This window comes from Sorex fumeus, unplaced genomic scaffold, assembly GCF_029834395.1.
Source record: "Sorex fumeus unplaced genomic scaffold, SorFum_2.1 ptg000043l, whole genome shotgun sequence".
In the NCBI taxonomy this organism is placed as follows: Eukaryota; Metazoa; Chordata; class Mammalia; order Eulipotyphla; family Soricidae; genus Sorex; species Sorex fumeus.
This window is the reverse complement of record NW_026606100.1, coordinates 30,751,853-30,765,290: the sequence shown is the minus strand read 5'-3', so window position 1 is coordinate 30,765,290 and position 13,438 is coordinate 30,751,853. Positions and strand designations below refer to the sequence as shown.

Genomic DNA, 13,438 nt, shown 5'->3' with positions numbered 1-13,438 from the left:
ATGTTCTATGGATGGCACCACAAACTCTATGATTCAGACCCCCCCAAATCTCTATATTAGGTCCATTTCTCATACTGTTTCTATTACTGCTGCAGTTCCAAAGCTGTTCAGTAAAAGAAATATCCTTTAAATGTACTGGGGGAGAGGCACTAAGTCAGAATGAGCTCGGTTATAGAATTTTGGGCATGCAGAAAGAAGAGAAGGAAACACAGAATGGTATAGGAACATCCCGAGAGGACACACAGAGAGGTATGTTTAAGTTCAAAAATGAGTTTAATTTCAAACGTTAAAAAGAAAAAAAAGCTGTATTTGAGAATAGTTGCTGCTATAAACCTAAATGACAATTTGGCAAAAACTGGAAAAAAAAAATTCTCAGACCAATTGTAACTTTGTTAGAATTTCAGAGAATATTTTGTAGGGCATACAGAAGGAAACAGAAGTAGCTTTTTTGCCATTTAAATTGCCTGGGTTTTTAAAATTTCTAATCACTCAAGTCTCCAAGACTTCAGAGGAATATATCTTATACAATAGGATGATCAGACTAAAAAAAACCCTTTGGCAGCTGTTCTAATTCATAGTGAGACCAAAACACTCAAAATTATTTTTCTTTACAGGTTATATACTGGAGATTTGCTAAAGTCTTAAATAGCACATATTGAAGAATCCCTTTATATTCTCCCTTAGGCATAAACTTAAGTAACAAAGAGAATACCACACTTCATTTTGTGGCTTTCCCTTGAATCATACAAAGATACACTTAGTAGGATGCCATTAGCAACAGTCCAAGTGTGCTTAAACATTATTCTAAAGATTGCATGAACATAGTCACATTTTTCAGCTGACTTGGGGAAGAATGAATTAAATTGATCTTGTTGGTTGGCATCACATGTTCATATTTAAGCATAAGCAGATGGAAGCATCCATTACAAAATCTTATTAAAAGAACATGACTACAAGTCAATTAAAGATATAATAATTAGCTCTTCATACAGAAAGCAGTGATGGTACAATTTCTGCACCTTTAATATAGAAACTTTCTATGCTGGCAGAAGTTTTCAAAATGCATTTCTGTCTTTTTAATGGCTGCCATCAAATTGCTCCTGATCTTTCACTATATATCCCTATAATAAGTCTTTGGAAGTAATTTCACCTAACACTCCAAAGAAGCCCATTACATTAATGGATTACAGGCATTTTTGAAGTAGTTTGGTTTACTAAATGTAGCCAGATGGTGTAGGTTTATAAGTTAAAATGTCTGTAAAACATTAGGCTGATGATTTAATATCTTATAAAATGGTCAGCAGATACACATCAGGGATTGGCATTAGGCAAAGGATACACAGGTCTAATCAACTTCTGTTCAATTCTTAGTGGTATAATGCTTAAGACAGTAGCATATCTCAGTGATTGGGGAGAGAGCAGTAATGAGCTACACAAAGATTGTTTGCACAAAGAAAACTGCCTATGGCTAAAACAAAATCCAATGAGTAAAGAGGAGAAAGAAGTCTATTTAACAAAATATATATGGTATAAATTCAACTTAAAAATGGCCCATTTCTCAGAAATAAATACTTTAGGGCCATTTTAAATTGTAAGTTTGGAAAAACAGAATTTAAAATAAGATCTAATTGGCAAAGATTAAGCAAATAATAGTACTATGCAGTTTGGGAAGGGTTAAGTGAGAGTGTAAGCTAGTATATTTTCCCTAGAGGATAACTTGGCAGCATGTATTAAAAGTCTTAAAAAGAATATTATTTTTTAATATAGCAATTTCATCTCTGATATTTTTTTTCTCCAGGTTACCCAAAAGATTAATTAATAAGAATGCTGGGGCTGGAGAGATAATACTGTGGATAGGGCATTATTTGCCTTGCACATGGTCAACCTGGGCTTGATCCTCAGCGTCCCATATGGTCTCCCAAGCACTGCCAGGAGTAATTCCTGAGTGCAGAACCTGGAATAACCCCTTAGCATCGCTGGGTGTAGCCCCCCCCCCAAAAAAAAAGACTATCGCATAGTTCAAAATAGGAAAAAGAAAAACATTTAATACCACCTGTACCTTCAATAAAGGGGTTAAATAATGCATGCATCAATTAAATTTATGTTATAAAAGAAGGAATACTTAGGAAAATCACATTAAATGGGGTCGGAGACGTAGAACTGTGGGTAAGGCACTTGCCTTGTACATAGTGATCCAGGCATCCAATATAGTGCTCTGAGCACTACCAGGAGTGATTTCTGAGTGCAGAGCCAGGAGTAACCCCTGAGCATTGCTGGGTGTGGCCCCAACACCAAAAACAAAATAAAACAAAAAACCAGTAAGAAAAAAATGATAAAAACAACTTATTATGACTTTAGAAGGAAATAAATCTACACAGAGGAGGGGAGATGAACAGGAAGGCTATTTGCGAAAATATTAATAGTTCTCTCTGAATGTAAGGATCTGGGAATATATATATGCATATATACACACAAAAGTATATTTTTAAATTTCCTGTAACCTCTATAACCATGAAACAATTGAGGAAGAAACTCAGCAAGATAATTTCACTTGAGATTTATTCTTCTTTGTTTCTTTGGAAATAAACTTTTACCAAGATGAGAACCTTTTATCTTTTTCTGAGATAGTATTTCCCCCAAATACTGATGCCTATTCACCATAGTGATGTCCAGATCACCACCAAACACTCAGTAAACATTCACAGCATCCTCACCTCAACAGCATTTTGAGGGTGTACATGCGCATATATATTTAACTGTGTATATATCACTGTATCATTGTCATCCTGTTGATCATCGAATTATTCGAGTGGGCACCAGTAACATCTCTATCCCTCCGAGCCCTGAGATTTTAGCAGCCTTTTTTTTTGGTTTTTGTGTCACATGGGGGACGGCATATGGGATGCTGGGAATCGAACCCGGGTCGGCCACATGCAAGGCAAACGCCCTACACTACTCGCTGTGCTATCACTTCAGCCCCTTAGCAGCCTCTTCTTACTCGTCTTTCCCAATGACTGGAGGCTCTTTCAGGGTCTGGGGAATGAGACCTGTTGTCGCTACTGTATTTGGCATATCGAATATGTCACGGGGAGTTTGCCAGGTTCTGCCCGTGTAGGCGGGATACTCTTGGTAGTTTGCTGGGCTCTCTGAGAGGCATATATTTATATATTTTTCTCTATGATTTGTTGCCTACTGTCTAAACCCCATCAGATAGGGTGTAGTAATTGAGGAAAATGGGTAAGAAGTGTCTTATAAAGTGGCCTGGAGCGTGGCCATGGTTGGGTAGTGGAGGTCGGCTGCCGGGGCTGGGTCCCTTGGGGTGGGGAGGGTTCTCACCTACCCCACAGTCTGGCGCGGAGTCCATATATGTGTGTGTGTGTGTGTATTTATTTATATATATGTATATATGTATATACGTATATATACATATATATACACTGTGCATATAAAATATATGTATTTATATATAAAATGTGTATATAAGTTTCCACACACACACTCAATGTAAAATATTTTTATTCATTCCTACTATTTAAATAGTCCGCTAATATATCCCCAAAGAAATCCAAATCTGAGTACATCAAGAGGCCAGAGAGACAGCTCATGGACTGAATATGATAATGGGGAGTTTTGGATTTGATTCCCCCATGGTCTTCTGAGCACTGAAAGGAGCCACGTCAGAATAGAGTCAGGAGTAGTCCCTGAGTACTGTCATGTGTGACCCCACAACAAAACAAAAACAAAACAAAAACAAAACAAAAGATACATATCAAAGCATATAACACCTCAGAAAAGACTTTTGTATCAGTAAAATAAAATGAACAGAAGAGCACAAAGTAGGGAAAAGAGAAAAAGAGGAGTCTTTATAATCCGGGTTTAATTCACATATATATTTATATATATTATACATATATATTCCCAAAAGTTATGAATGTAGGGCTCAATTTGTCAAGGTCAAGCCAATAAAGACATCTAAAAGAGAGAAAGACATAGTTGAAGACTCAGCATCATTACCACTGTAAAGTTATCTCCCAGGCAAATTAATGGCTTACCAACACCCACTGACATACCTGGCAGAGCAGTTATGAAATCCCTCTGCAACATAGGTTTAAGATAGGAGTTTATATGCCCATGTTGGTAATGACACATTTGGGATATAAGATGTTCCACAAATTCCACTTGATCGGACTCTGACCACTGCTCAAAATACTTGACACACAGTTCCTTTTCCTTCTCATAACTTGCAGAGAGTTTCCGTTGTTTGGGTACAATCATACTGGAAGTGCCATTGGTAAGTTTTGTCTGCAAGAGTGAATTAAAAGAGATATATAACAGTAAGTATTAAAAATGAAGAGAATATGTAATTTCCTGTTCTGAGATATTTATATGTTTATATGATGGAACTTCTGGATAGCACAGTGGGTAGGGGCTGGAGTGATAGCACAGCGGTAGGGCATTCGCCTTACAAGCGGCCAACATGGCCGATCCGAGTTCGATTCCTCTGCCCCTCTGAGAGCCCGGCAAGCTACCGAGAGTATTAGATATGCCAAACACAGTAACAACAAAGTCTCCAATGGAGACGTTACTGGGCCCACTCGAGCAAATCGACGATCAACGGGAGGGTCTTTACCTTTACCTTTACAGTGGGTAGGGTGTTTGCCTTGCACGCGGCCGACTTGGCCTACCTGAGTTCAATTCCTCCGCGCCTCTTGGAGAGCCCGGCAATCTACCGAGAGTATCTCGCCCACACGACAAAGCCTGGCAAGCTACCCGTGAAATATTCAATATGCCAAACACAGTAACAAGTCTCAAAATGGAGATGTTACTGGGCCTGCTCGAGCAAATCGATGAATGAACAATGGGAGGACAGTGCTACAGTGCAGTGCATTATGGAACTCATTATTTTATTAGTAATCAGATATTTGTGAAGAGCAATCATATTTCTTTAAAAAATTAAAGGAAGGGGCTGGAGCAATAGCACAGTGGGTAGGTCGATCTTGCATGCGGTCAACCCGCGTTTGATTCCGAGCATCCCATATGGTCCTCTAAGCACTCCCAGAAGTAATTCCTGAGCGCATGAAACAGGAGTAACCCTTGTGCATCACTGGGGGTCACCCAAAAGCAAAAAAGTAAATAAATAAATAAATAAATCACAAGAATACCATAGTAAAATTTCAAATCAGTATTGCTAGCTGAACAAGCATCCATTTTTAAAAGTTCCTAAGAGGGCATATTTGGAGCTACATAGATGAAAACAAATGTGAAAGCATGCTATTATTACTAGAAAGCAACAAAAGTGAATCTGTACTCACCAGTTACTGAACTAGTACAAAGTTATCCTCTATAGTAATTATGTCAAAAAAAGTTTATTGCCAGGAACATATGTTTAATTAATTTGGGCCAGAGCGATAGTATAGCTGGTGGGTGTTTGCCTTGCAAGTGACAGATTTGGGTTCGATTCCTCCGCCCCTTTTGGAGAGCCCTACAAGCTACCGAAAGTATCCCGCCCGCTCGGCAAAGCCTGGCAAGCTACCAGTGACGTATTCGATATGACAAAAAGAGTAACAAGTCTCACAATGGAGATGTTACTGGTGCCCGCTCAAGCAAATCGATGAACAATGGGAGGACAGTGCTACCGTGTGCTACAGTGCTTTTTGGGTCACACCCAGTGAAGCTCAGGGGTTACTCCTGGCTCTGCACTCAGGAATTACTCCTGGCAGTGCTTGGGGGATCATATGGGATGATGGGGATTGAACTTGGGTCTGTCGTGTGCAAGGCAAACGCCCCACCGCTGTACTATCGCTGCGGCCCTAATTTAAAATCTTTTCAATTTAAAGTTTTTATTTGTTTTGGGGCTATACCAGGTGGTGTTCAGGGCTTACAACTGACTCTGCACTCAGTAATTACTCTTGGTGGTACTCGGGGGACCATATGAGATGCCAGGAATCAAACCCAGTAGGTCTCATGCAAGGCAAATGCCCTACCTTCTGTACTCTGACGCATATCTTTTATTTTAGCATAACGGGTAGGGTGTTTGCCTTGCACGCCACTGACCCGGGTTCGATTCCTCCACCCCTCTCAGAGAGCCCCGCAAGCTACCGAGAGTATCCCACCTGCATGGCAGAGCCTGGCAAGCTATACGTGGAGTATTTGATATACCAAAAACTGTAACAATAAGTCTCACGATGGAGACATTACTGGTGCCTGCTCGAGCAAGATGAACAATGGGAGGACAGTGCTACAGTATGATACTCTGAGCAGAGGACCCAGTTCTGTGGTGCCAGACTTCCCACCTACAGAACTAATTAGCTACTGAGCTAATGATGAGGTGGTGTTTTGATTTGTTAAATATACAGTATGTTAGGCAGAAAAAACATTTTTAAAAAACATAAAGAACAAGTTTACTTAAGTCTAAAGGGTCCCAGGTAGTTTCCTTAAAGAGATGACAGAAACTGAGACTAAGGAAATGAGAGAATAAGGTATTTGTTACAGATTGTGGAGAAAAAAAGGATCTGGAACCTCTGAGTCTAGGCAGTTTCTGCTTAATCCTTTGATCTTGGAGCCACCATGTAAGGTTCAGGCTTTGGTGCTGAAACTTGGAAGGTATAGAGGAAGTGACGGGGGAGAGAACTGTCACATGGAGAAGCATCTAGAAGCATGAAAACGACATGATCCAAACACTACTAAATGCAGAAAAAAAAACTGTAGAAGACATGAGTGGAAATAAGGAGACTAAGTAAGGATATTCCATACAAGTCTGTGGAACAGAGTGGCAGCTTTTAGACTAGGTGGTGAAAAATATTTCAATAACTAGAATTTTAATTTGCTAAATTTTGAAAGCCTTCAATTGAGTTTGATTACAAAGCTAGATATGATAATATTTCCAAGTTTCAAGCTGGGAAACACTAAAAGACCAAAAATCAATTGAAACTTTCACTATTCTAAAGAAAGAAAGTTTTTTAAAAAATGACAATAACAAAGTGGTACATCTGGGTACTTTTGAAAGTCAGGGATGAATTTTCAGCATATTTGCCTGAGGAAATTTCAATTTGGCAGGAAACCCAAATTACTTCATAGTTCATACCTGCTTGAATATATTAAGTATGCCACCAAACTCTCAAACTTGGATAATCAACTAATGCTATTTAACGAAAAGCCTTGCCTTCAATTATAGCTATTATGTCTATATGCAAGTCTTTTTGTAAACAATTCCCAATGAAAAGTGCATCTTCAAAAATTGCATATTTATTTATTTTCGCACATTTATTTATAAAGAGAGTGGACACCTCTGTATACACTAGGATTTTTTCTAGCATAAGTGCTATTTGATGTCTAAGATACAGTCCAAACATTATTAGTTAAAGCCTTGCTGGAAAGAGTCTTTGGGTGATTTCAGGGCTGCTTTTTGTATATGTTGTTTGTTTGCAATCCCAGAACAGAAAAAAGCTGTGAAATATGGAAATTTACAGAGCTAACAATGGGTAGGTTTATAGCTTGACCAAAATTTATCCCAACATTTAAACCTCTCATTCCATCATCTTTTATATACTGCCATTTGTCATTTAAAAGGGGGGAATGAGGAGCTAGATAGTAAAGAGATTAGGGTGCTGGCCTTGCACGTGGCCGATCCTGTTTGATACCCGATACCACATATGGTCCCTGAACCCTACAGAAGAGATCTCTGAGCACAGTACCAGGAGTAAGCCCTGAGTACAGTTGGGTTGTGGTTTAAGAACAACAATAATGTAATATATAAAAGGTGAAAATGAACCAGAATTGGATGCCATCTTGAGTATTGTTGTCTGCTACAGAGAACTAACAGTAACAGAATACAACTGTCCACCTAGCACTAGCCCATGCCTTGCCTCCATTTCAGAGCTTGCCTGCATTTCCTTGGCCCCTCCCCCCCCCATTCAAACATCTGGTGAAAGGCCAGGGAGATAATGCAATAAATGCCAGCATCACCAAAAAGTAATAAATGAAAAAAAAAAAGGCTTAAATAAAAGAACAGATATAGCATCAATTAAAATCTTCATAAACAAATTCTAAAACTTGCACAGAAATGTCAAGACTAAAATTTGGCTTTGGAATCCTGGGATTTTGCTCAGTAGCAAAACTGTTTTGTAAAAAAAACAAAAACAAAAACAAAAACAAAAAAACAAAACCTGTTTTGTAAGCCTGAGGTTACAGGGGCCAGGAGTTCAATGCCCAGCACCACTCTAACATGCTGAGTGAGATCCAAGCAGCTTAGTTATCCGGGATCCTCGGCAAAGTGTGTGATCTCTGTGTGCAAGCAGTGTAACTAAAATGTGGAACCCCAGTGAGCACCACCACTAAAGTATGCAAGCAATGTAACCAAGCATGTACAACATTTGCTCATTAAAAACAAAACAAAACATTTGGGGGTTGGAGAGGGTTTAAGGTTGCCTTGCAATGTAGCTAGTCTTGGTTTGATCTCTAGTACCACATATGGTCCCTTAACTACAGTGGGGGCACTCTTGGGCACAGAGCCAGAAAGAGCCCTCCTGAGCAGTGCACTGTGTGGTCCTACACCTGTTTCTCAAAAAATCTTGCTAGCACAATCTTGGAAAATAATAATAATAAAAAAAGGAATAAAAAAAGGAATACCAAATTCTACAACTTGTATTATTAATCAAAATAGTGTGTCTTTTGGGGCAGAGGGACAGTTCAAATAGCTGGAGTGCATGCTTTACAGGAGTGAATGCTTGAGTTTGATCTCTGGTACCACATGGTCCCTCAAGCATGGCGGGGCATAGTTTCTGAGCAGCATGGATTTGTATCTAGAAAATATAAAGAACACTTGGACTCAATAGCACTACACTGTAGCACTGTCCTCTGGATGTTCATCGATTTGCTCCAGTGGGCACCAGTAATGTATCCAATGTGAGACTTATTGTTACTGTTTTTGGCATATCGCCATGGGGAGCTTGCCAGGCTCTGCCATGCGGGTAGGATATTCTTGGTAACTTGTCAGGCTCTCCGAAAGGGACAGAGGAATCGAACCCGGGTTGGCCGCATGCAAGGCAAATGCTGTGCTATTGCTCCACCCACTTGGATTCAATAAAAAGAACAAATAACCTGCTTTTAAAAAAACAAAACGTGGGTAAAAGATATGAAAAAACACCACACACCCATATCCCCCCTCCCACACACACGACTGATGGACAATAAGCACATAAATAATTTTTTAACATCGTTAGATACTTGTGAAGTACAAATTGAAATCACAGTGAGAGTCTTACTAAAATTTTTAAAGAAATAGACTGTACCAAGTCTCAACAAGAGTGAGTCATAGCTGATTCTATCATATATCAGACAGTATGTTAATGATTTAGAAAATAGATTGTTGCCCTGGATTCAATCCCTGGCATCTCAGGGTCCCCTGGAATCCCTACACCCTTAACAATGAATTCTAAGCACCACCAAGTATGACAAAACCCTCCTCTGCTAAAAAAGAGAACAGGCTAACAATATTGATAAGGTTTAACATCTATTAACCATAAGACTCGGTAATTCTATTCTGAGGTATTTACCTCCCACAAAAAAAAAAAGTTTTTCTACACAATGACTCCTATGTTCATACTTGTTTACTCATTTTAGTTCAAAACTGAACAAGTCTCAGGGCCCATCGAGAATTGCACTGAAGGCGAGGGGATATGGTTCAGGGGTAGCATGCCTGCCTTGTAGTGATCAGGCTGCCAAGCCTGACCTTCAGTGTCGCTGAAATGATCCTTTAGCCATAAAACTGCAATCTCCGGTATACCAGAACCAAGTTGCAGCTCAGGTGAGCAAAGCAACCCAAATGCACATGAGTTCAATTAATGAGTATGTTCAGCAGCAATAAAGAACTGCACCAATAAACTGTGATATATTAGTGTAATGAAATATTACTAAGCAATGAAAGGAATGAAGTACATAGAGTTTTCATCCATTATCTGAGAGCAGAATGGGATACCACTGATATATACGGAAAAGATGCTGGCCTGTCCCAAAACCCCAACCTACCAAATCAAAGCAAATCGGAATGCTTGACTTTTTTTTTTTGCTTTTTGGGTCACACCTGGCAATGCATAGAGGTTATTCCTGGCTCTGCACTCAGGAATTACTCCTGGCGGTGCTCAGGGAATCATATGGCTACAGCTATATTCCTAGCTTTGCCCATTTTATTTTTTCATTCAATGATCATATATAGGCAACAGCAAGGAGTCTGGATTTCATCCTAAGCATAAAGAACCCGGGTGAGCCACTTGCTCCCTACCTACTGTGCTATCACTCCCGCCCCCGGAATGCTTGACTTTTGAATAGCACAAAACGACAAAACCTCAAAAACATGCTGGATTAAAGAAGCGAGGCACAAAAGAGTACATTATCAATCTATTTATAGGAAACTTCAGGGGCAATAAATCTAATTTTAGAGATAAAAACAGTTCACTGTTTGCCTAGGGCTGGATATTGGGGGGTGAGGTTGACAGGTAAGGGCACCAGGGTAGTTTCTTGGGGCAATAAAGGTGTTTTATAGCTTGACTGTTACACACGTGCACACATATGCCAAGATTCACTGAAGTATATTCTTTCAAAGTATTATATGTAAATTATACTTTAACAAAATTGATTATTAAAAACTCATAAGAGTATTTCAATAACAAATGTCATTGTAAAATTAATTTTGTTCGTAGCTAAGGAAGTGCCTTTGTAGAAAACTCTTAAGATAAATTACTTTTATCCTCCCACACAATTTTTTTCTAATGTCTTAAGTATGGGCCAGAGAGGCACTAGGTTCAATTCCTGACAGTACTGCATGGCTCCCCAAGTACAACCCGAAGTGACCCTTGAGCACCAAGCTGGGAGTAGCCCCCAAACAACAAAAGGAAATACAGCAACATTTCTATTTGAGGACTTCTGACAAGAAGGTGTAGAGACCCAAACCTCCACCATAGCAATATTTAGTGGGCTGACTTGGCAAACTATTTTGTGTATAGGTTGGAAGTTATAGTACAGACTAACTGCTGAACTCGAGTGACATGACAGGGGTTTTAGTTTGGCTGTAAACTAAACACCTGGCACAAGTGTTGGCCTCGACAATCCCAAGAGTCACAATAAAGTGTGTGATCTCTGGTGTACCACAATCCTGCATGCCTTCAGTCATCCCAGCAGTAACAACATTAACAACTACAAAAAAAGGGAAGGAAAGGGGGGGAAAACCCACACCACACTGGGGATTGTAAGGTAGTACAGACAGATGTCAAATTATAATGTTGTTGCTGAGACCTTGCGATAAGCCAATGCTACTTCAGTTTAAAAAGAAGCAAAGGAAAACCCACAAGGGTACAGTGAAAAAGTTCAATTATTAAAAAACCAAAGGTTGTACAGAAGTTTATGGAAGAAGAGGGTAATGGTTACTGGTGGCAATAGAATTGATTTGGCTTTCCCAACAAAAGCCTGATGACTCAACCACTACTGTTCAAATAGCTAGGAAAGCTGACAAACAATTTTAGTTTAATGGTAACACTAACTTTCTGCTGCCCCCGCACATCTCTTCAGTTTTTCTATTTACAATGAACAGTTAAGTTAGCTCCAAAAGAAAAAAGAAACTGTCAGGTGACAAGGATACGAAATGAAAGGTGTTAAGCACTTAGAGCACTGTCTTCAGTGTGGTACTCAAAGGCTAATACTTGTCCCCCTGAAAACACATTACACATGCCATTTCAAAATTATCATCAATTTCTTTAATGACAGAAGCTGCCAACTGGGCTGGGCAAGGAAAAAAAAAAGGTACTTGCAGACCCGAACTGGCACTCCCACCATAGCAATATTTAAGTGGGTTGACTTGGCAAACTATTTTGTATACAGGTTGGAAGTGACAGCATGAAGTGACTGCTGAACTTGAGTGACTTGACTGCAAACGCTGCTTTAACCACAAGGAAAGATGCAGTGAGTAGAGAAAGAAAAGTCTTCCTGACATGGAACACCATATGGGCCAGAGAGGCACTAGGTTCCATTCCTGACAGTACAGCAATAGTACAGTGGGTAGGGTGCTTGCTTTGCAGGCGGCCGACTGGGATTCAATTTGGGAATGGGGTGCAAGGACTAGATGGAAAGAGTGCTATCATTCTGTTTGGCCTTAAGAAGGACTTGGAGGCAAGATTCTGACTTTGAAGCCTATGGCAGATGAAAGGGGATATAATGATTTGATACTGATTGAATGAAAGAATAAAATGGGCAAGGCTGGGAATATGGCTGTAGCCTAGCAGGGATAAAATACAACATTGACTGAAGTAACTTTAGAGCTACCAATCAACCATCAATTATTTATTGAGTGATTATTCTGTGCTGGGGGCTCTTCTAGAGCTAGAGAAACGGTGGTGAATAGGCACACAAAATTCTTTTGCCTTCTCTGGAGAACAAAGGAAGAATGTAAGATATTTTCCTGAATTCATAAATTTCAGAAACAAGTATTATGAAGAAAGATAGAGAACATAATAAAAAAATAGGTGACTAGTGCTTGCTATCTTAACTGAAGTTGTCAAAAAGCTATGCTTCAATGGTCATATTTAAGCAGAGATCCGATGAAGAGACTTGTGAACACAGTGATGGCAGAACGGGGAGAAGCTTTTCAGAAAAAAGTTAAAGATGTGTTAAGTAAAGAAAGCTAATATAGCAGTGGTAGACTGTGACTGGGAAGAAAATGATGAGAAATGAAGTTAGTGAGGTAGCCTGGGACCATGACCATCTATAGGCAACAGCAAGGAGTTTGGATTTCATCCTAAGCATAAAGAACACCCAACCCCAGCCCCATCCTTTTTCAGAAGTTTTGAAATACTAAAGTATGCGTGATTTAATTTAAGCTTCATAAATATTTCCATCAATAACTACGTAGAAAATGGGCATGGGAAAGAACTGAGAAATAGAAACATTAATAAGAATAGAAATAGGAAGATGAGTTAGAAGACCAAACAAACAAATAAACAAACAAAAAACTAAATGATTAAAACACAAAAAGACCAAAACAAAACTACAAAAAAACTGTTCATGGCTAATGGCTAAGATTAGAAGTAGTGGAGGGCCCATGGAGAATTCTAATTCTGAGTTTGAATAAAATTTATCTCAGCATAGTGATTTATCTCTTTGGAAGGTAATCCTTCAAGTAATTAATCTGGTACATTAACCTGGCAGAGGCGAGAACCAGGGCTCCTATTCCTGTGGCCAGGAGAAAAAATAAAACAGGGTCAGAGAGAGGGAGAGGGCATTTAAGGAGCCAGGGTCTGGAGCAATAGTACAGTGGGTAGGGTGTTTGCTTTGCAGGTGGCTGACTAGGATTCAATCTCTGGTATCTATATGGTTCCCCGAGCACTGCCAGCAGTAATTTCTGAGTACAGAGCCAGAAACAACAGCTGAGCATGCCAGATGTCTGGATGTG

At 39.5% G+C, this 13,438-nt stretch overlaps 1 protein-coding gene across 4 annotated transcripts in view; it reads right to left on the bottom strand.

Moving 5' to 3' along the window:
* BTRC (beta-transducin repeat containing E3 ubiquitin protein ligase) overlaps positions 1-13,438 on the bottom strand; it is a 192,649-nt gene that overhangs the window by 24,615 nt on the left and 154,596 nt on the right. For all 4 annotated transcript variants that reach the window (XM_056120445.1, XM_056120446.1, XM_056120447.1 and 1 more), the window contains one exon: positions 4,071-4,302. In XM_056120445.1, the coding sequence (XP_055976420.1) occupies positions 4,071-4,302 (232 nt within the window). The remainder of the gene's footprint in view (positions 1-4,070; positions 4,303-13,438) is intronic.